At 38.7% G+C, this 19,944-nt stretch overlaps 1 protein-coding gene across 1 annotated transcript in view; it reads right to left on the bottom strand.

Annotated features, from left to right (window-relative positions):
• Window positions 1-742: 742 nt before the first annotated feature.
• LOC127567779 (plasminogen activator inhibitor 1 RNA-binding protein-like) overlaps window positions 743-19,944 on the bottom strand; it is a 35,946-nt gene continuing 16,744 nt past the window's right edge. The window contains 7 exon segments of the mRNA XM_052010816.1: window positions 743-1,158; window positions 5,207-5,377; window positions 6,783-6,824; window positions 7,133-7,313; window positions 11,704-11,778; window positions 11,889-11,960; window positions 12,522-12,662. Of these exon segments, the coding sequence (XP_051866776.1) occupies window positions 1,102-1,158; window positions 5,207-5,377; window positions 6,783-6,824; window positions 7,133-7,313; window positions 11,704-11,778; window positions 11,889-11,960; window positions 12,522-12,662 (739 nt within the window). The 3' untranslated portion in view covers window positions 743-1,101.

The raw sequence follows: 19,944 nt of genomic DNA, 5'->3' as shown, positions 1-19,944 counted from the left end.
GTCTAGCAACAGCTAAACAGTACTACTTGGCAGAGGCCTTGGAACGCAAATCTCACCATTCTTGGAAAAGTGTTATATCCAGTGAGGTTTTCTAAATAAGCAGAGGAGTTTAGAAGGCAGTAGCAAACAGGGATTTAGTATGTCCTCCAAACAGGGTTGTAGATATTGACATGACAGTAGCTTCCAAAATACAACTGGGTAGTATGTACAGGAATTACTTCAGGGTTATGGAGAAAATGGGGTAGTGAGATTAAGCAAATTCCTCTTTGAAAGAGCTGGTGAAGATCTGATAGGTCAAATTACCCACCTTCTATGCTGCAGTATTCCAATATTTTAAGTAAATACTTAATGTTGATATTTACCAGCACTTACCACTGTTAAGACTTTACAGGAAATAAATTTATGATCTGCAAATCAATTTGGTGTTAAATATTTTGATCACCTGTTCCATTAGTTAAATCTCAAAATCTTTCAGAATGCACCACAATCAAATGGTGGGGTCAGCTGTGGAAAACTAACCCACTGCATTGTCAAACTGCAATGGAGAATTTTCCAGAAAAAAAATGGTGTTCTTGAGACTCACATTTTTTCCATTCTTATAAAATGATGCATTTTCTCCGAACCAACTGTACCAGTTAAATTATGGATCAGCACCATACCAAACTGTATTAGGAGTGAATATCTGCTGAAGGCAAAAGGATTCTAAATGTATTGAAATAAAGCACCTCATTGGACTCATTGATGCACACTCTTCACACCTATATTTTTAGATTGGAAATGCATATTTTCAAGCAGCAATACAAAAAAGTATCAATCCATGAAGAATGCATAATTTCTGAAAATTTATTATGAAAACAGATTTTTCCCTCTGCTACCATTTTTGTGGATATAAAATCAGCTATCAATATTTGTTGCTTCTGTGTAGCAAGAGAAGTCCATTTCAATAACTCCTTGTGAACAGTTCATAGGTGTGAATGGCATGGATGATAGTCTTTTTTTCTCTTTTTTCTGTTAATATGGTTGAGAAGGGTTCCTTAAACATGCAAGCCTCACAGAGTGGGGGCCCTCCCGAGGACTTCAGGCCAGGCTGACGACTTCCACTTAGGCCAGAGCTGGGAAAGCTTCTGGGTCATCAACATTTGGAACGGAGATGCTAGACTGTAAAATTAAAAAGAACGGATCAATAGTGCTAAAATTGAAAAATAAGCGTGCAACAGAACTAGCTTAAGAAACACTGTTCAAAGAATGAAAAAACATCTTTTGGGTCATGTCAAGTTTCCAGTTCTTTACAGACTTCATAATTTTGAACATTTCATTGCAGTACAGTTTAATGTGCTTTTACACAGTAATAAGCTCTGATACTTAAAGGTCAATGTTGAAAGTTAAAATCACAGATGTTGGTTGGCAAGCATTCCATATGCCCACCCAGGACATTCTCTCTTCTCTCCTCTTCCATCGGGTTGGAGATACAGAAACCTGAGGGCACGTACCACCAGACTTAAGGACAGCTTCTACCCCACTGTGATAAGACTATTGAACGGTTCCTTTATACAATGAGATGGACTATGACCTCACGATCTACCTTGTGACCGTGCACCTTATTGCACTGCATTCTCTCTGTAGCTGTGACACTTTACTCTGTACTGTTATTGTTTTTACCTGTACTACCTCAATGCACTCTGTACTAACTCAATATAACTGCACTGTGTAATGAATTAACCTGTACAATCGGTTTGTAAGACAAGCTTTTCACCATACCTCGGTACAAGTGACAATAATAAACCAATACCTTCTTCACTACCCTATGTATCTGTACTGCCACTTTCAGGGATCTATGGATTTGTACCCCAAGGTCCTTCTGATCATGAACACTCCCCAAGGCCCGAGCAGTTTGTATATCCTACCTTTAATTTGACCTTCCAAATGCATCACGTCACACATGGCAGATGGAATTTAATCCTGACATTGCTCTGCCTAGCTGTTTAATATCATGCTGTAGCCAAAGACAATCCTCTTTGCTATCTGCAACACCACCAATTTTCATGCCATCTGCAAACTTATTAATCATTACCTTCTACATACACATCAATGCTTATCATCAAATGTTAAGGGTCCCAGCACTGACCCTCATTTCAGTTAACAGTTTTTTTTAAAAAACTGTTCTGCCAGCCTTGACTTGTGCACATTTACATCCAGGGAACAAAATTCCTGTGCCCACATTAAAACTCTGCCACCCAGACCACAGTGTCTTTCCTTGTACTTCCTACTAAAATGCATCACCATAATTTCTTGGAATAAATATCACATGCCACATGTTTACCCATTTCTCCAGCCTATGTCCTGTCAACCTCCTCCTATCCTTCACACTTAACCAAGTTGCAAGCTTTTTGTCAAATGTAAATTTGAAATTTTTACCTTGCATTCTCATGTCCAATCACCAAGTATCAAAAATGATTTCCCATCACCAAGCTCTAGGGAGTAGCACTGTCCAACTCCACCTCCCACACCGCCCACCGCCCACCACCCCCGTGTGGAAAGAACCATTTATCACAAATCTACGTTTTCTGCTCCTAAGACTATTACGTACCCATTTTACCACAGATCCCTTTAATCCCCAAGCTTCAATTTACTAACCAATGTCTTAATGCAAGTTTTTAAATTAAACATCTCTCTACCACTTTACCACCAACTGAGGTTTTAATGAGCAGAGTGAATCAAAGGGAACCAGTGGATATAGTCCATTTCAATTTCCAAATGATATTTGATAAGATAGTTTTGGACTCCCAATTCAAGCAGCGATAGACTTGTATTGGAGGAAATTCACTAGTCTGATTCCTGGTAGGAAAGGATTGCCCAAGGATAGCTTAAGCAGTTAGGTCTTTATTCACTATAATTTTTGAAGAATGCAAAATGATCTTATGGCGAGAATAAAATTCCCTTCATGGGAAAATCCAGAAGAAGGGCACATAGCTACAGAATTAGTTACATTTAAGACAAAGGACTTTTTTCCTCACGTGAATATTAAATCTTTGAAATTCTATAGCCCATGTGGCTGTGGAAGCCAAATAATTGATATATTGAAAGCCAAGATAGATTTTTCGATTATAGGAATTCAAGGGTTATGGGGAACTGATATAAAAGTAGAGTTATGGTCAAGATCCAATGAGCCATGATTGAATGGCAGAGGCAGCTCAAAGTTTCCAACTTTTACTCCCTTTTTCTTACACTCTCAACAGTTCCATCCAACAAGATGTGCCTTTACCAATCTGTGCTGGCCCATATTTACTTTAACTTCAAGAGTCTATCAATTATCTCTGACTATCCTTTCTAAAAGTTCCCCTACCAAAAAAGTAAAAATGATCTGCATGCTGTTACTGGCCATTTCCTTGTACCCTCTGTGCACAATGTAAAAACATTTACATTCTCCAACTTTCTAGCGCCACTGCTCAATCCAGAATGGGCTAGAAGATGAAGGTCTGGCCTTCTGCCATTTTTATCCCACTTTTCTCAGTGAAGATGCCATCTAGCAAGAAAGTAATATCCCAGCCAGCCTTCCAGTACCTCCCTCATTATCAATTTTCACTCTTCAATTTCCTGTTATCTCCCCTTTCACGGCAACTTTGGCAATATCCTCTTCCTTAGAGATATTCTAATTGATTAAACTGTGGGGCAGATGGTACAATCTGCCAGTTTTTCTTCTGGCCTTTAATTGGACCCACCTCTTCTTTCAGCAGACATCTTTATCAAAGACTTTTGGGATTCCCTTTTATTTTATCTACCAATCTATTCTCATTCTTTGCCCTCATTTCCCCTTTTATTTCTCTTTTTAAGCTTTCTATAAATTAGGTGCTTATAATTAAACACTCACCAATTAGGCTGCACCCATTCTTTGAAACAAACAATCTTAGAAGCCCCACACGTTAGGTGATGAGTTAGGAGATTAGATAACAGAAAATGCTCCACCTGTCATTCAAGACCCCAAAGCATAAACATAACCCACTTTCAGACTATGGCTTAAAAAAAACTTTTGAGCACCTAGATTAAAAAGAATACTTGCAGACCCTCTTCCCTCATCAGTGGAAAGTGTGCAATGCCATACAGAGCGTTACAGACCCTAGTAGGAAGCAGTTTAAATAAATAGTGCTCTTCCAAGTGCACAGGAATACACATCAATATTACTAGCTGCCAAAATCATTCTTAAATGTTAATAATTCCACTGATATTACAGCCACACAACAAGTTCCAAGACTAACATTTGTTTTAAACTTGCACAAACAACGTCAGGCCTTTTAAGTGATAAAAATGCAATGGTTCCAACTTGAAAGTGATTGAATTGCAGCCATTCTTTAAACCTCATTTTAACTCAGCTAACCCTTAATAAATGACCAATAGCCCGAAGTACAGCCACTCAAACCTTTAGGAATCCTTTGGAAACAGATATCCCACAACAATTTAAGATCCAGACTTAAATTCTATTAAAATAATTTCTACCTGCCTGCCCAAGTGCCTTTCCTAAGGAAGTCAAGATATTTCTGGTAATGAGAACACCAGCACCTAAGACGACTTCAAATATGCCAAGAGGTACATGATTCTGCTCCAATCATTCTCCCCAGGCTGTGGCAGGTGGTTGAAGCACAGATGTTCACATGGTAGAAAACTGCACTGATGTAGAACCTTTCATAAACCAAGCTCAGTTACAACAATCACTGCACCAGAAGTACTTCCTTGGCTCTATGGTGTCTACAGGTTGTGAAAGATATAAAAATGCAAGCCCCTTTCTTTCTGCAGTCTTCCAACCCAAATGCAGCAGGCTAGAGAACCGTACCACTGATAACAATATTGGATAATCCTTCATACAGCAAGTCAACATTCATAAACAAATCTAGCTAGACTGTTGTAGAGATAGTTAAATCGTGGAAGTAACCACTACTGATCCAATCTCAACAGATAATACCCAAATGCAGGCTTTTTAACAAGGACAACTAAATCATGAACAGCAGCAGAAACCATTCCCAGGTTATTTTTATCTACCCAACAAGTAAAATCCATCATACTGATAGTCTCAGCTAAAACAAACAATCTTTTAGCACTGTATGACAATGCTATTAGCTATTAACAGCAACTGTGTTTTCTTTAACACTCCACTGTTTTATTAACATGAATGTATAGCGCTGTGCATCCAAAACTACAGGGTAGCTCTTGATACCTTGTCTGGTCTCATTCCACGAATGCTCCTGCCACCACCACCACGGCCACGACCACCTCGGCCTCTGCCGCCACGGCCAGGGCGACCCAAATCACCAAAATTGATCTCCAGCTGAGAGGTTATATCATTTGCTGGTTTGCGGAAGTGATGGTCAGATTCATCAGCAGAGACCTAAGTTGAAAAAAATTAGTTCAAATTTAATTCTTCAATGCAGTCATTTTACAAATTACTCAAACACAAGCCTTTTGTTACCTGAAAACTATATTTTCCAAAATGCACAAGCAATACAATATCATCCAATGCTTAAAAGATAGAGAACAAAAAAAAACAAAACTGTAGGTTCTTTTAAAAATTCTTACATGGTCTGAATTTAAAGACCATTTTAAAAATTGACTGTATAGAAACTTAGCTATCCAAAAAATATTTTTGCATTGTTTTCTGGTATACTTCAATCAGCTCAAATTTTATCATTTGTATTAAAATATACAAACTGGGAAGAACATGCCATACTCAAAAGAGAAAATTAACACTAATTTTCAAATCATCTTTGAACAAGGACATCAATGTGGATCAAGAACTAAGCATAAGTGAAGTTGTCTCTACAGATGTGAACCTCAATTTGAATTGCACCAAGATTAGACACTCTTCAATCAAGTTATTTAGATGCAACATTTCATGGAAAAAGCTTTATATAAAATAAAATTAGCAAGCTCATCAATTTGCACTTCATGGAGAGACTTAAGTCAGCTCAAAAACCAGTTATGAAACCCCAATGCCTGTGAAAACAATAAAGATACAATTTAGTTTTGAAATGTTTAATTACTGTATTGTAGGAAAGCTATTGGAAGTTAACAATCCCACTTCTAAGGTCTCAATGAATTGGAATGCAGCAATCCTTATGTCCAGATTCTTGCCCTCAGTTGAAGGAATTCATATGCCAAATTGTATGGAATATATTACAGATGGCATAATAGATTAAGAAACAAAGCATCTACACAAGGTGGTCAAACTGCATCTACTGCAAGTTTTCGTTCCAGAAACAATTAAGTACAATTAAAAAGCCATTCTCACCAAAACCACTCATGATAAAGCAGGATGCCCAGAATTTAGCCTACTGTGCAGTAAATTCAAAGCGATGACCCTTTGAAATGTGATGCTGATCATCCAAAAATTTCTTTGTACAAGCATTTCTACTATCAAAGCTTCAGCAAGCTTTACCAGATTATAAATGCATTCAAACAAAGCCTGCCCATATCTAGTGTTTCCTTTTGTTAAGGCTCCAGTCATTCATTATGTTCTCAATATTGATCCTAAGAGATTTAGTACACCAGAGATTTCTATCACTGATCCAAAACTCCCTTATATCACTGAAAAAATGAAAACCTTCTGATGGCAAAGTTTAGAGCAGGCAATTTCCATTAGGTCTCAATTAGTCTTTAACTCTTTACAACAAAGAATATGCAGTGACATATTTGAAAAGTCACCACCAATGTAACATATAAATTAATGTTGGTGACAATGCACGAACTTGAGCACGCAAATACACAAACAAAATCAAAAAATCACAATGGATTACCGTATATTCCAAGGTATGGACATCTTCATTCTCAAAACGTTTCTAGCAAATGAAATGCAAAAAAAATCTGAATATATTTTGTTAGCAATGACAATGAGATACAAATGTGCAAGCTCACATACCACTGAAAAAATGAACTGATGCATTTTATAACTTTCATTACAAAATTTAAACAGATAGGAAACAGCTCTGACTTTTACAAGTGAAACACTGACATCTTCACAATTCCTAAAATCCTGTCTGCCTAGCTACAAGGTAAAACTATGCCAATAATAGTCTGCTACTAAAAATCAAAACAATGAAGATTATACTACAATTTAGTTCTGCAATACAAGTTGTGCCACGCCTACCTCCTCAGTTTTAGGCTTGCGTAAAACAAATCCTTTTTTCCACTGACTGCTGTCACAGCCCTCGTTAGGTTTGCGAATGTTAAACTCAGCTTTTGCCCGTTCTTTATCTTGCATGGCTTTCCACTCATCGAGAGTCATTTCCTTTGGGCCTTCTTCTTTGACTTCTTCTACTTCATTTTCCCTGAGGGCAGGTAAGCATCCATGAGGACTCAACACATAAGATCCAATTCTGAGCTGTACATTCTCTCAACAATGACCAGTTTGTAGACTTGCTGCAGTCCCAAAATCTTAAAAGTTAATTTCATTTTAAGTACTTGCATTTCCAACAAGATACTTTAAGCAACCAAGCAGAGTCTCAGTTCACCTAAAACTTCAATAGAATTTCATTGAATATCAGAATCAGAGAACAATTACAGCACAGGAGGCCACCATCTTCACATCACATCTACACCTGCTCTCCACCAGATCGATTCTCTAGATCCACCCACTGCCCCTTTCTCTGTAGCCTTAAATTTTTCTTTATCCTATATTTATCCAATTCACTCTAAAGGCAATAATGAAACCTGCCTCCAGCACGTGTAGGCAGTGCATTCCAGATTCTAATCAAACTAAAAAAAAATTCATGTCACACTTAATTCTCCTTACATTTAATGTTACACACTTCACATGGAACATTACTAAAATCTTTCAAGGAGTCGATGTACATACGTATCAATTGCATTACCCCCACCAGCTCTCATCTCAACACACTATCAAATTAGTTAAATACAATCTGCTTTTAAATTCCTGCTGGCTTGCCTTAATTAAGGCCATTTTCTTCCTGAGTACTAATTCTGTTCCAGATCAATACTTGCAAACAAAAAACCTTTTGTACTATCAAGTTTAAATTACGCACTTACAGCTGCTGGTCCTCTCTCCAGTTCTCTGAAACATGTGCAACCCAAGAGCACTGGAAGATCATGGCCAATGACCATGATTTCCTCCCATAGTTCTATCAAACTTCTAGATGCAACTGTTTACAATGACTAAATAATCCTACAAGTACTTAAAAAATGATCTCCAGAAAACATTAGACCTTCACAGAATTAATTTTACAGAAGACCTATTTGTTCCATCACATATCTAGTGCTTTATATTTATCCACAGGTAAATATTTATGGATTCAATTTCATAGAGTAATACAGCATGGATACAGGCCCTTCGGCCCAATGAGTCCATGCTGACCATGGTGCCCACTCAGCTAGTCCCCATTTCCTGCGTTCAGCACATATCCTTCCAAGTCCCACCCCTCCATGTACCTTAAGTATGATTGTACCTGCCTCAACCACTTCCTCTGGCAGCTCGTTCCATATACTCACCACCTTCTACGTGAAAAGGTTGCCCCTCAGGTCACTTCTAAATCTTTCCCCTCTCACCCTAAATCTATGCCCCCAAGGTTTGGACTCCCCTACCCTGAGGAAAAAGTACAAGGATCCTGCAAGGATGGTTGAGAACTTCCATCCCTATTCCACCTTCTTTGCTCATTTCAAGATGCACCTCAATGCAACGGAGTCCCAATATTTTTCAATGATTTATTGATCAATTGTTCTATTTTAATACCCTTTCAATTGTTAGTACTGCATTCTGAAGCAAAAAGCATGTCAAGTTCATGTATTATATCTTTATAAATCCTGCATTCTCAAAGGAGTTCTCTCTTCATCTGAATCAACTATGCTTTAACTATTATTTTATTCCAAAATCTTTCACTATTTTCAATTCTATTAGCTGCTGCTTATTCTTCAAACTTCATTTTGGCTATTCTAATCATTAGCTTTACTTTCTGCATGCTTGATTACCTACTACAGTAGCCCTGGATTTAAGTCATTTAGGGAGACACGAGAAAGACGACAGATACTGGAAATCCAGAGCAACACTAAGAATTGCTTAAGGAACTGAACTCAGCAGGTCAGGTAGCATCCATGGAGGGAAATGGACAGTCAACATTTTGGGCCGAGGCACTTCATCAGGACTCCAGATGAAGGGTCTCAACACGAAACGTTGACTGTCCTTTTCCCTCTATAGATGCTGCCTGACCCAGAGTTCCTCCAGCATTCTGTGTGTTGCTCAAGTTATTTAAGAATGTACAGATTCTTTATTGCTTGTCAAAATGTGTCTAGGTTTTACATTAGACAGTAAAACTCCAATGATCTGGCATCCAAATGTTCAGAAATCGTGAGAATTCAACATTTTGCTCACTCATTAGCTCAGAATGCAAGCAGGGAGAGAGTATGACCAGAACTGCAGGGTCCAAAGTGCAGTCACAGCCAGCATCTGGATTGTGGGCCAGTTCTGTAGCCAGAGCTAGGGCTGTGTCCTGGAACATTAGGGATCAGGACTGTGGGTAGATTTGTGGTTGGAGCCAGGATCCCGAGTGCCCACTCCTTTCAAACTCACTGGGTTAACTGGAAGATTATACTGCTGTGTAACATGTTAAGAAAAGGCAAAATAAAGTGTGTTTGGATAGAACAGCAACATACAGTAGTCTTGAAAATCTGCTATCCTGGCACTGCACACAACGTGCTGGATTATTGGAAATCTTACCATGTTCTTTCAACAATTCCCACTGCCCTGCACTTTATTAACTTTTTTTTTGATATATACAATTTATCCTGATTCTTTCCTGTCCAACTGAAGTCTGATATGTTTCCATTCAGTACCATTATCATTTAGCTATTCTTTCTCATTATCATTGGAACTGAATTATCAATTCATAAATGCTCCAATATAGCCCACTCATATCACCCAAATCTCTAATGTTAATGCTGGCACATTTGGTTAAAAACAAAAAAGGTGATGGGCATATTGCAGAAACCAGTCTATATCAATTACATTTAAGGCCATGTTATGAGATAACAGAAGGCATTCATAGATCTGACCTTCATTCCCAGATTTCTCTCCAGTTCATCCAAGACACATCTCCCTATACATTTTCCGTAATATTCAAATACATTTTAATTGCCCACATTCTAGCAAGCAAGGATTCAGATTTTGCTGGATTCTGTCATTCCAATGATTTAATGCTGCAATAATGGTACCTATCCTTACAATTCCTCTACTCTTAAACCATTCTAAACAGTTTAAAAAAATATTCAGCTTTCAATTCAATGTTGGTCTAAGCAAATACAACAATGCTTCACAGGAGGAATTCCATTTTGCACAAGTTCACCAATTTCATTTAATTCAGCAATCTTCCTTATTTTCCTTTATGCTCTACATGATCTTCTTTCTCCCCCATCTTTCCTACAGGCCAAGAAATTTCCAGGGTGACCCTGTCCCACTAATAAACTACTTTGGATTAAGTTTCATTAAAGTCAATACACAATTTTAAGGAACTTTTCTTGCCAAGTTTACAAATTGCACCATCATATCCAATATGCAAGGACAATGAAGTTGAATTACATGAACAACACATATGCACTTGCTAATGTTTAGTATTCAGCTTTAAAGATTACACATGGTACTGCACTCAAGATTCCAGTTACGGTGCACAACTTCTATTCCTACCAGACATTATAGTGTAATAGCAAAACATTCCAAGGTACTTCAACTGATACTGAACCACATGAGATATTAGAGTGGATACCTGAAAGGCTGCTCAACAAAACCAAATATAAAGGAGTATCTTAGCAGAAAAAGGGAAAGCAACAAAATGAACTGGTATGTGTGGAGTGAGGAGTGAAGGGAGGTTGAGGATTAGAGCTTGTAACATTGGGACCTGAAGCTACAGCATAAATGGGGAGCAATTAATCAGAATCAGGTTTATTATCACTGACGTTCATAGCAGACTGACATTCATAGCAGCAGTACAGTGCAAGACAAAATTATAAGTTACCAAAAATAAATAAAACGGTGCAAAAGAGGAATAACATTCAGAACTCTGATGATGGAGGGGAAGAAACTGTTCCTGAAATGTTGAGTGCGAGTCTTCAGGCTCCTGTACCTCCTCCCCGATGGTAGTAATGAGAACATGTCCCAAAACTCAAGGAGTGGCACCACTGTCTTGTGAGGATTATAGGGCTATTGTTAACATAAAAAAAAGAGGGGTGCAAGGCCATGAACGGATATGGAAATAATACAAGGATTTAAAACATCAAGGGTTTGCATAATGGAAGTCAATGTAGATTAGCAAGCACAGAAACAATGGGTGACGTAGACTTGATTCAACTTTGGACCAACTCAAATTTATGGGAAGTAGAACAGAGAATGTCAACCAAAAATGCATTGGGATGATCGAGCCTTGACATAACAAACATATGGATAAGGGTCTAACCACAGGCAGGATATTGGTGAAGCAACATTATTGAAGTGGAAAAACATGGTTTTAGTGATGTGGTCCAAAACTCATTTCAGGGTGCAGTGATACCACATAATGGCAAACAATACAAAGGTTGGCTCTGGTAATAAGGCAGCAGAATCTGTGAAGGGCACTTCAGACCAAGCCTTCAATCTGCTCGTTATTATTGAAAATAATTTCAGTTCATTCAGCAAATTCATGAAAAAGAAATTAAATTCAGAATTTTCTCAAAACTCACTTGTTCTCAGAATCAGCTACTTGTTGCTCATCTCCCTCAGGTGTCTCTTCGGTAACAGCAGATTGATCAAGTTCACTATGATTGGAAAAGGTAGCAATAAATAAATTTAATTAAGTAGTCTTTAGAACAAAAAGTGAAACTACATACAAAGCCAAATAAAAAGGAAGTCAAGTTTTTATACTAACCCAAGTTCATCCTTCACAGTTCCCCAATTATGCGATCCACTGCCACCCCGTTTGTCCTCTGGTTTCAGGCTGCTGGAAGAGAAACTATTCTCTCTATATATCTGCTGTATATACATAATCACTCAATTTTTTAAAACTCGTCATAGTATTTCTAAATACAGGGGCTCCCTGGGTTACAAACGACTCGACTTTCGGAAATCCAACTTTACGCATATTTTCCCCATACATTTTTTAAAGCATTTTTCAAGCTAGTAATAATATGTTTCATGGTATTCATTGACGACTGGATACAGTATATGGGTAGTGTTAGAGTGATTGTTCAATGAAATTAAATTATAGCAAGTCTATGTAGAGCAATAGGATCTGGGCAACCACAGAAAATGGACAATTGACAGAGTACAAAAAAAAATCAGCTTACAGATAGTTCTCAAGAACAGAAACCATACATAACCCTGGGGCTGCCTGTATAGGCACCCATTATATTACAATTTAATTCACAGCACTAGCAGTAAATAGAAGCCAGTTTCTTTCAAGTTACATTTCATATTACCTTAAGCTAACATTTCCAGCAGTAATTTGTTAGTCCAATGACAAATTGTTAGAATTTTACAATACAAATCAATATTAACTTACGATCGGTCACTTCCACTATGCCTGTCAAATTCACGTTTTCCACGGGAGTCAAAGCCATCACTCCTTCCCAAACCACGACCACGTCCGCGCCCTCTTCCCCCTCCACGTCCACGCAGTGGTCTGTCACGATCTAGGGGACGACTATGTCGAGAGTAAATTAGACAATATTATACCAGGATGTACTATCCCATGCCAACAAATACACAGCAGGTTGGTGCTCACCATCATATATACATACATATATGCATCAGACTAATTGATGTTATTCATCTGAATGAATTGATTCCACAAAATACTCAAAAAGTGCTTGTAATTTCCAAAATATCATATGCTAACCATTGCTTAAACATTTCATCTCCCAAGATAAAAGATTTGGATATTCAGGAATAAATACAGTTGCAATGTTAGTGTGATAATTTGTCCCATTAATACAAAAAAAGTTTTGATTGGAATATCCTGGCATCCATTAGACAATGTGCAATTGGAGCCATCTCTGAAGAGAAGTTTTGTCACCTGGCAGAAATCTGAAAACACAACAAATGACTGGTGCATATTCAAGCAAAGTGCATGGTTGACAACTTGTACAGTTGTAACATGACTTTCCAATTCCTATACTCAATGCCTTGATTGTCGAAGGCAAACATGCCGAACACCTTCGTCACCACTCTGTCTACCTGCGTCTCCACTTTCAGGGAACTTTGTAGCTACAACTCCAGGTCTCTGTTCTACAGCACTCTCCAAGGCCCTACCATTTACTGTACAAGTCCTGCCCTGGTTTTAACTTACCAAAGTGCAACACTTCACACTTGTCCAAGTTAAATTCCATCTACCATTCTTTGGCCCATTTCCCCAGCTGACCTACATCCAGTTGTAATTTTGGATAACCTTCCTCACTGGCCACTATACCATCGATTTTGGTGTCATCTGCAAACTAACCATGCCAACTTCACTCTCATTCAAATAGTTGATATAAATGACAAACAACAGCAAACTCAGCATTGATCCCTGCCACACTCCACACTGGCCACAGGCCTCCAATATGAAAAATACCCCTCCACTACCACTCTTGACTCCTTCAATCAAGCCAATTTTGTATCCAATTGACCAGCTCGCTCTGAGCTGACCATGCAGGACTCGTCAAAGGTCTTGCTAATGTCCATGTAGACAACATCCACTGCCCTGCCCTCAATCTTCTTCGTTACCACTCCAAAGAATTTGTAAGACACAATTTCCCATGCACAAAGCCATGCTGACTACCCCTAATCAGTCCTTGCCTTTCCAAATGCAGGTAGATCCTGTCTCTCAGAATCCCCTCCAGTATCTTTCCCACCACTGATGTTAGGGTCACTGGCTTGTAATTCCCTTATTTGCCCTTGCAGCCCTTTTTTAAATAAAGGCACATCATTACCACCCTCCAGTCTTCCAGTACCTCACCTGTGGCTAAAGACGATGCAAATATCTCTGCCCAGGCCCCTGCAATTTCTTCCCCAGCTTCCCACAATGTCCTCAGATACACTTGGTCAGGCCCCAGGGATTTAATCACTTTAAGACCTCCAGCACGTATTCTTTTGTAAAGTGGATATGTTCCACGACATCACTATTTATTTCCTTTAATTCCTCATTTTCCATGATCATGGTAAATAAGATGAGAAATATTCATTTAAAACCTCACTCATTTCCTGTGGCTCCACACATACACAACCAGATCTTTGAATATAAGCCTTCACCATCGCTCACTTGTGTCATTTACTCTCTCGCTCTCCACCCAATCACAGACATTCCCATGAACACCCCACCAGTCACCTCTCTCAACAATTTAAAAAGTGCATTTTTGACTTTTCCTGGTACTGATGAAAATTTTGGCTAATGACTTTGCACCTTTCTCCACCAATAATGCCTTAAAATGATGAGAATTTCCAGCATGTACAGTTTGTGCTTTCTGATGATACTGGGTGACTGGGGGAGATCTTCCTCCATTCCCCCCCTACTTCCCAAAAACAAAGCATGCTGGAGACCTACTCCAGGCTTCTGCTGGGAGCTGGTCGTTAAGGATTTAGGACCAGTTTTAAAATATAAAACTGTACTTACTATTTCAATTTGTGCACTACAAAGATACTGAAAATAATTTTAAAACTATTTACCATTACTTAACTTTATCCCCCAATAGCCAATTTCTCCCATTCAACTGTGCTTGTGTCAATTTTAACCTGGCACAGGCTCAGAGAGAGAACTGGGAAGCCTGAGGAAAACTGCACTGGCCTACTGGACTCCCCAAGGGATCTATTGAAGCAGTGCAGGTCAGGGAGCAGCCAACAGCAGCAAGCTTAAAGATGCCACTGTTGGCTTGGGCAAATATCGATGCTGGAAACCAGGACTTCAGAAGAAGTCCCAGCATTAGCACTGGTGCCAGAATTGAAGATCTCTATCATTCTTGAAAGGTAATGGAAGCTCAAGTAGCTGTATGGTTTACACTTGCACCGTTTTTTTAAATGCCCATGATAAAATAGGAATGTGGGGTCACAGCAAACTATTAAGGGTGTTTTCAACTATGTGACAAAATCCACATTAATGCAGGTAAAAGAAAGAAATATATTTAAAGTTGAAACACTAATCTCATCTAATTTAGAAGATTGCATATCAAGCTCTTCAAATGAAGTACTGAGAGAGTGCTGTATTTTTGGAGTGATTCTCATTTGGATGAGGCTTCAAACCACTATCAAAAAAAAATCACACAATTCAAGTGGACATCAATTCTCCTGGACAGATTTGTTCCTTCAAATAGGATGGGAGAGGGAAAGGTGCAGAGCAGACCATTTAGTTTTACCAAAACTTTCAATGAAACAGGTGAAAATATACCACAAACCAGAAATAAATTTTGAAATGCTGTAATAAAAAGGTACAACGCTCAAAAGGGAAATGGGACACTATTTTAGCTATAAAGCTACTGTCAAAGCAGCAACATTTGACTTTAATGTACAATACTCACCAATGCATTATGCAAGGCATAATGGTTGTGCAAAAGATAAAGCATTGATTCATTGTTGGGGAAGGGAAAGAAAACAGGAGCAAAAATAAACAGAGGGCTTAATGAGGATGGCAACTATTCAAGAAAGTTTACAAGTGCAAGACAAAACAGCTGCTCACCACCACATTCTCAAAGGCAATTAGGGATGGAGAATAAATGCTGGCTTTGCCAGTCATAGCTAGATCCTGAAAAATGAATGATAGCTCTGACAATAATCAAAATGGCCACCTATGCTGAAATCTGAGATTCAGACAGAATTATTATGTTGCATTAATTGTGAGAAATTTTAAGTAAGAGGATGCCTTAATGCAATTACATGGGGCCTTGAGGCCACACCATGAACAAACACATTACCATAGAATGTGGTGAAGTGCAAGTCCACTAGAGCAACTCCTTGGATGGTAGGACCATAGTATGAAGACATTGGGTTGACTAGACCTCTATTCATTGGATGTTTATAAGAATGAAATGGGTATTCAAGATATAATGTAAGATATTTAGAATTGAAGCGATAACTTTCGCACAGAGGGCGGTGAACCTATGGAATTCTCTAAATTAGTGGCAGAGGAAAAGTTGCTGAATATATTTAATGGAGATAGATTAGTTACTAAACACTAAAGGCATCAAGGCGTATAGGAAGAGAGCTGGAATATGCCATTAAGGCAATGAACAACCATGATCATATTGAATTGTGGAGTGAGTGGAAGGGCAAAATGGCCAACTACTGCTATTTTTTTTTATGTTTTCTGTTAGAATTATGCCAACTGGATAGACCCAAAACAGATCTGGCAATTCAAAACCAGTAATCTTAGGAGCTGTGGCCCATTAGCAGCAGTGTTCAGCACCACAATATGTCCTCACATAGGAGCACAATTCCCACTCTAATTTTACTATCAAGCTGGAGAAACCAACTCTAGTTCAATAAGTATACCAGGAATTGCATCAGGCATACCTACAGATAAGGTGGCAACCTGGTGACACTGCACAGGACTCTGCACATGCCAAATAATAACAAAAAATGCATTCAGACAACCATCAGTTAAAAGCCCTATAGTTCTGCCTCATTCAGTTGGGAGTGGTGGTGGACAATTAGAAAGCAGTGGCTGCAAGAACAACTCCATCTTCAAAGCCCAGGACGTAAAACAAACCATTTCAGCTGGAAATACCATGGAGATGATCCATCTTGATTTCCTATCAAGATCCTCCTCACAAAAGCCAGTCTTGACTCAATCCACAAATTCAAGAAACAACTGAGAGCATTGGATCTAGCAAAGACCACAGGACCGAGAGCACCCTGGATGTAGTACTGAAGTACACCAGAACTAGCTATGCCATTAGCCAAGCTGTTTCTTTTAGTTAAACACAGGCATCCTATCGACAATGTGGAAAATTGGCAAGGTAGATCCTGATCACAAAAGCATGATAAATCTAATCCATCTAATTACTGCCCCATCAGTTTACTCTCAATTATCAAAGTCATGGAAGGTGTTGCCAACAGCAATCACCAAGAATCTGCTCATGATGCCTTCTTTGGGCTTCACCGAGACCATTCACCTCCAGACCTCAAAGCCTTTGTCCATACATTGACCCAAGAGCACTACAATGGTGAGAGTGACTGTCCTTGAGTTTAAAGGATTCAAACTGGTATCAAAGGAGCATCAAGAGGAAAACACACAAATAGTTGGAGTCATACTTCACACAAAGGAAGATGGTTATGGTTGGAGATCAAACATCCCAGCCTCAGGGTATCCCTGCAAGAGTTCCTTGGGACAGTGTCCTCAGCCTAACCATCATCATCTGCTTCGGTGATGACCTTCTATCATACCAGATGGGGATATTTGCTCATTATTGCAAAAGTTCAATCCTACTCTAATCCATACCTGTCTGCAGAACAGTGTTAACATTGTCTGATAAGCAGCAAATAACATCCACACAACAGAAGTGCAAGGTAATAATCATCTCCAACGGGAGAGTCTACCCACCTAATTATCCACCTTCAACATGCAATGACATTTGAACTGCCAGATCCCCACCCATCAACTTCTTAGAAGTTACCATTATCCAAAAATTCAAATTGGGCCAGCCAAAAATATTGCGGCAACAAGAACAGGCAAGTGACTGTCATCTCAGACAACTAAAGCCATTCCACCAGGTACAAAGCAGGAGTGTGATGGAATACTCTCCATATGCCTGGATGAGTGTAGTTCCAACACTCAAGAGCTCAACACCATACAGCAGCCCACTTCAATGCTCCCCCACCAGTTACCCTAAACATTCATTCCATCCAGCAGAATGGCTGCAGTGTGTACTATCTACATAATCCATTGTTACTCACAAAGGCTACTGTAACTGCACCTCCCAAACTTGCCATTTCTACCAAGGACAAGAGCTCCATATACAAGCAAATACCTCCTCCACGTTCCCCTCCAAGTAACACACCATTCTGTCTTTGAAACACCTTCCTTCATTGTTGCTGGGCCCAAATCCTGGAATTCCAGATCTAATTCTTGGAATTCCCTATCCAACAGCACTGTAGGAGCATCTTTACTAGACAAGCTACAGCAGTTTATTGTGAGCTAGGGTCTCAAGGAATCTCTATCCTAGTTTGTTCATTGAAACATACAAAATTGTTTTGGAGTTGCACTCATCCAGACATATGGAGAGTATTCCATCACACTCCTGCCTTGTACCTGGTGGAATGGCTTTAGTCGTCTGGGATGACAGTCACTTGCCTTGTAATAGCCAATAAATGCTAGCCTTGCTGAAGAAAAATGGTAGTGGAACAATACACACTGGAGAATGTCCTTATGCTACAAAAACCAGTCTTCTCAAACAACTGGACAAATTGCATTCTGATACATTGTCCCAGGGTGAAAATTTCTTTTCATCTATGCCCTGAATGATCCACCCTTTAAGAGCAAGTCCTGGTTCTAAACATGCCAGCTAAGTGAAACATCAACTCCACATCTACTTGCTCAAATCTCTTAAGAATTTTGTATGCTTCAATGAACAAACTAGGATAGAGATTCCTTGAGACCTTAGGTCAGATCCCTGTGGCACTTCACTAGTTATGGCTTGCCAATATAAAAAAAACCTGTTTACTACCATTAACCAACTGTCAATCCACGCCTGCAAATTATTCCTAGTATCATATACTAATTTTGTTCAGTAAAATGAGACTTTCAATAAATAACATGTCACACAAAAAAATCCAAAAGACATCACATTAACTCTTATTTGTTAATTACAACCTCAAAAATCCAGATGTCAAACATGATTTCCTTTTCATAAACCCATTCCAACTCTGCTCTATCCCGTTATTCCTTTCCAAGTGCTGTGTTATTGTTTCCTTAACAATAGATTCCAGCATTTTCCTTACTATTGATATGATACCATCTAGGCTATTGTTAAGTTTTCTTTCATGCTCTTTTCTGAAATAGCAGGGTTACGCTTATTTCCTCCCAACCTCTGAGAACCATTATAGAATATATGGAATTTTTGAATTAAAGACAGTAATAGCTTCCACAGGCATTTTTTTGTTAGAAAATAGCTTAAGTAAACATTGGTCTATTTGAAGAGATTCAGGAAAATAGATGAAAAAGAAATGGCAGATTTTGAAAAAAAATTTTATATGCTTTCAATTAGTATTAAAATCATCCCCACAACAGTGGGACACAAAAATAAGGGAAGAACATTATACAATTATCAGAGGATAATGAAGCTGCAGGCTAATAAAAACTCCCTGAAGCTACATCTTGGGGTCCTAAAAGAAGTGACTGCTGAGACAATGGATACATCAGTTTTCATCTTTCAAAATTCACTAGATTCCAAGTCTAAGCAGATTGAAAAACCAACAAGGTAATGCCTTTATTCAAGAAAGTAGAGACACAAAATAAGAAACAAACCATAGGCCAATTAGCCTCAACCAGTCATTGGGGAAATGCTAATTTATGAAATAAGGCATAGTGGATAGTTAAAAAAATACAATTAGCACCGTCAACATGGTTTTACGAAATGGGGGGGGGGGGGGGGGGGGGGAAGAGAGAAGAAAGATACAGGAGGAATGTGTAGATGCAGTGTATTCAAATTTCCAAAGCATCCCATGAAGTGTCATGTAAAAACTTACTGCACAAAATGAGCATTCATTGAATTGGGGATAACACGCAGAAAGGACTGGCTAACAAAACAGCAAGCATAAAAGGGCAATTTTCACAACAGCAAGCTTTAATTAAAAGCTACCGTAACTATTAGTGCAAATAATTACGATAGTGCAAATCCGTAACCATTTACAATCAATATAAAGACAGGCAAGGAAAAGCAAATCAAAGACAAGGATAGCTGGAGAGTAGATCCCCTTAAGGATCAATACCGTAATCTACATATGGAGCCATGGGAAAT

The sequence above is a fragment of the Pristis pectinata genome, chromosome 3, assembly GCF_009764475.1.
Source record: "Pristis pectinata isolate sPriPec2 chromosome 3, sPriPec2.1.pri, whole genome shotgun sequence".
Lineage (NCBI taxonomy): Eukaryota > Metazoa > Chordata > Chondrichthyes > Rhinopristiformes > Pristidae > Pristis > Pristis pectinata.
This window is presented reverse-complemented; position numbering and strand designations above follow the sequence as displayed.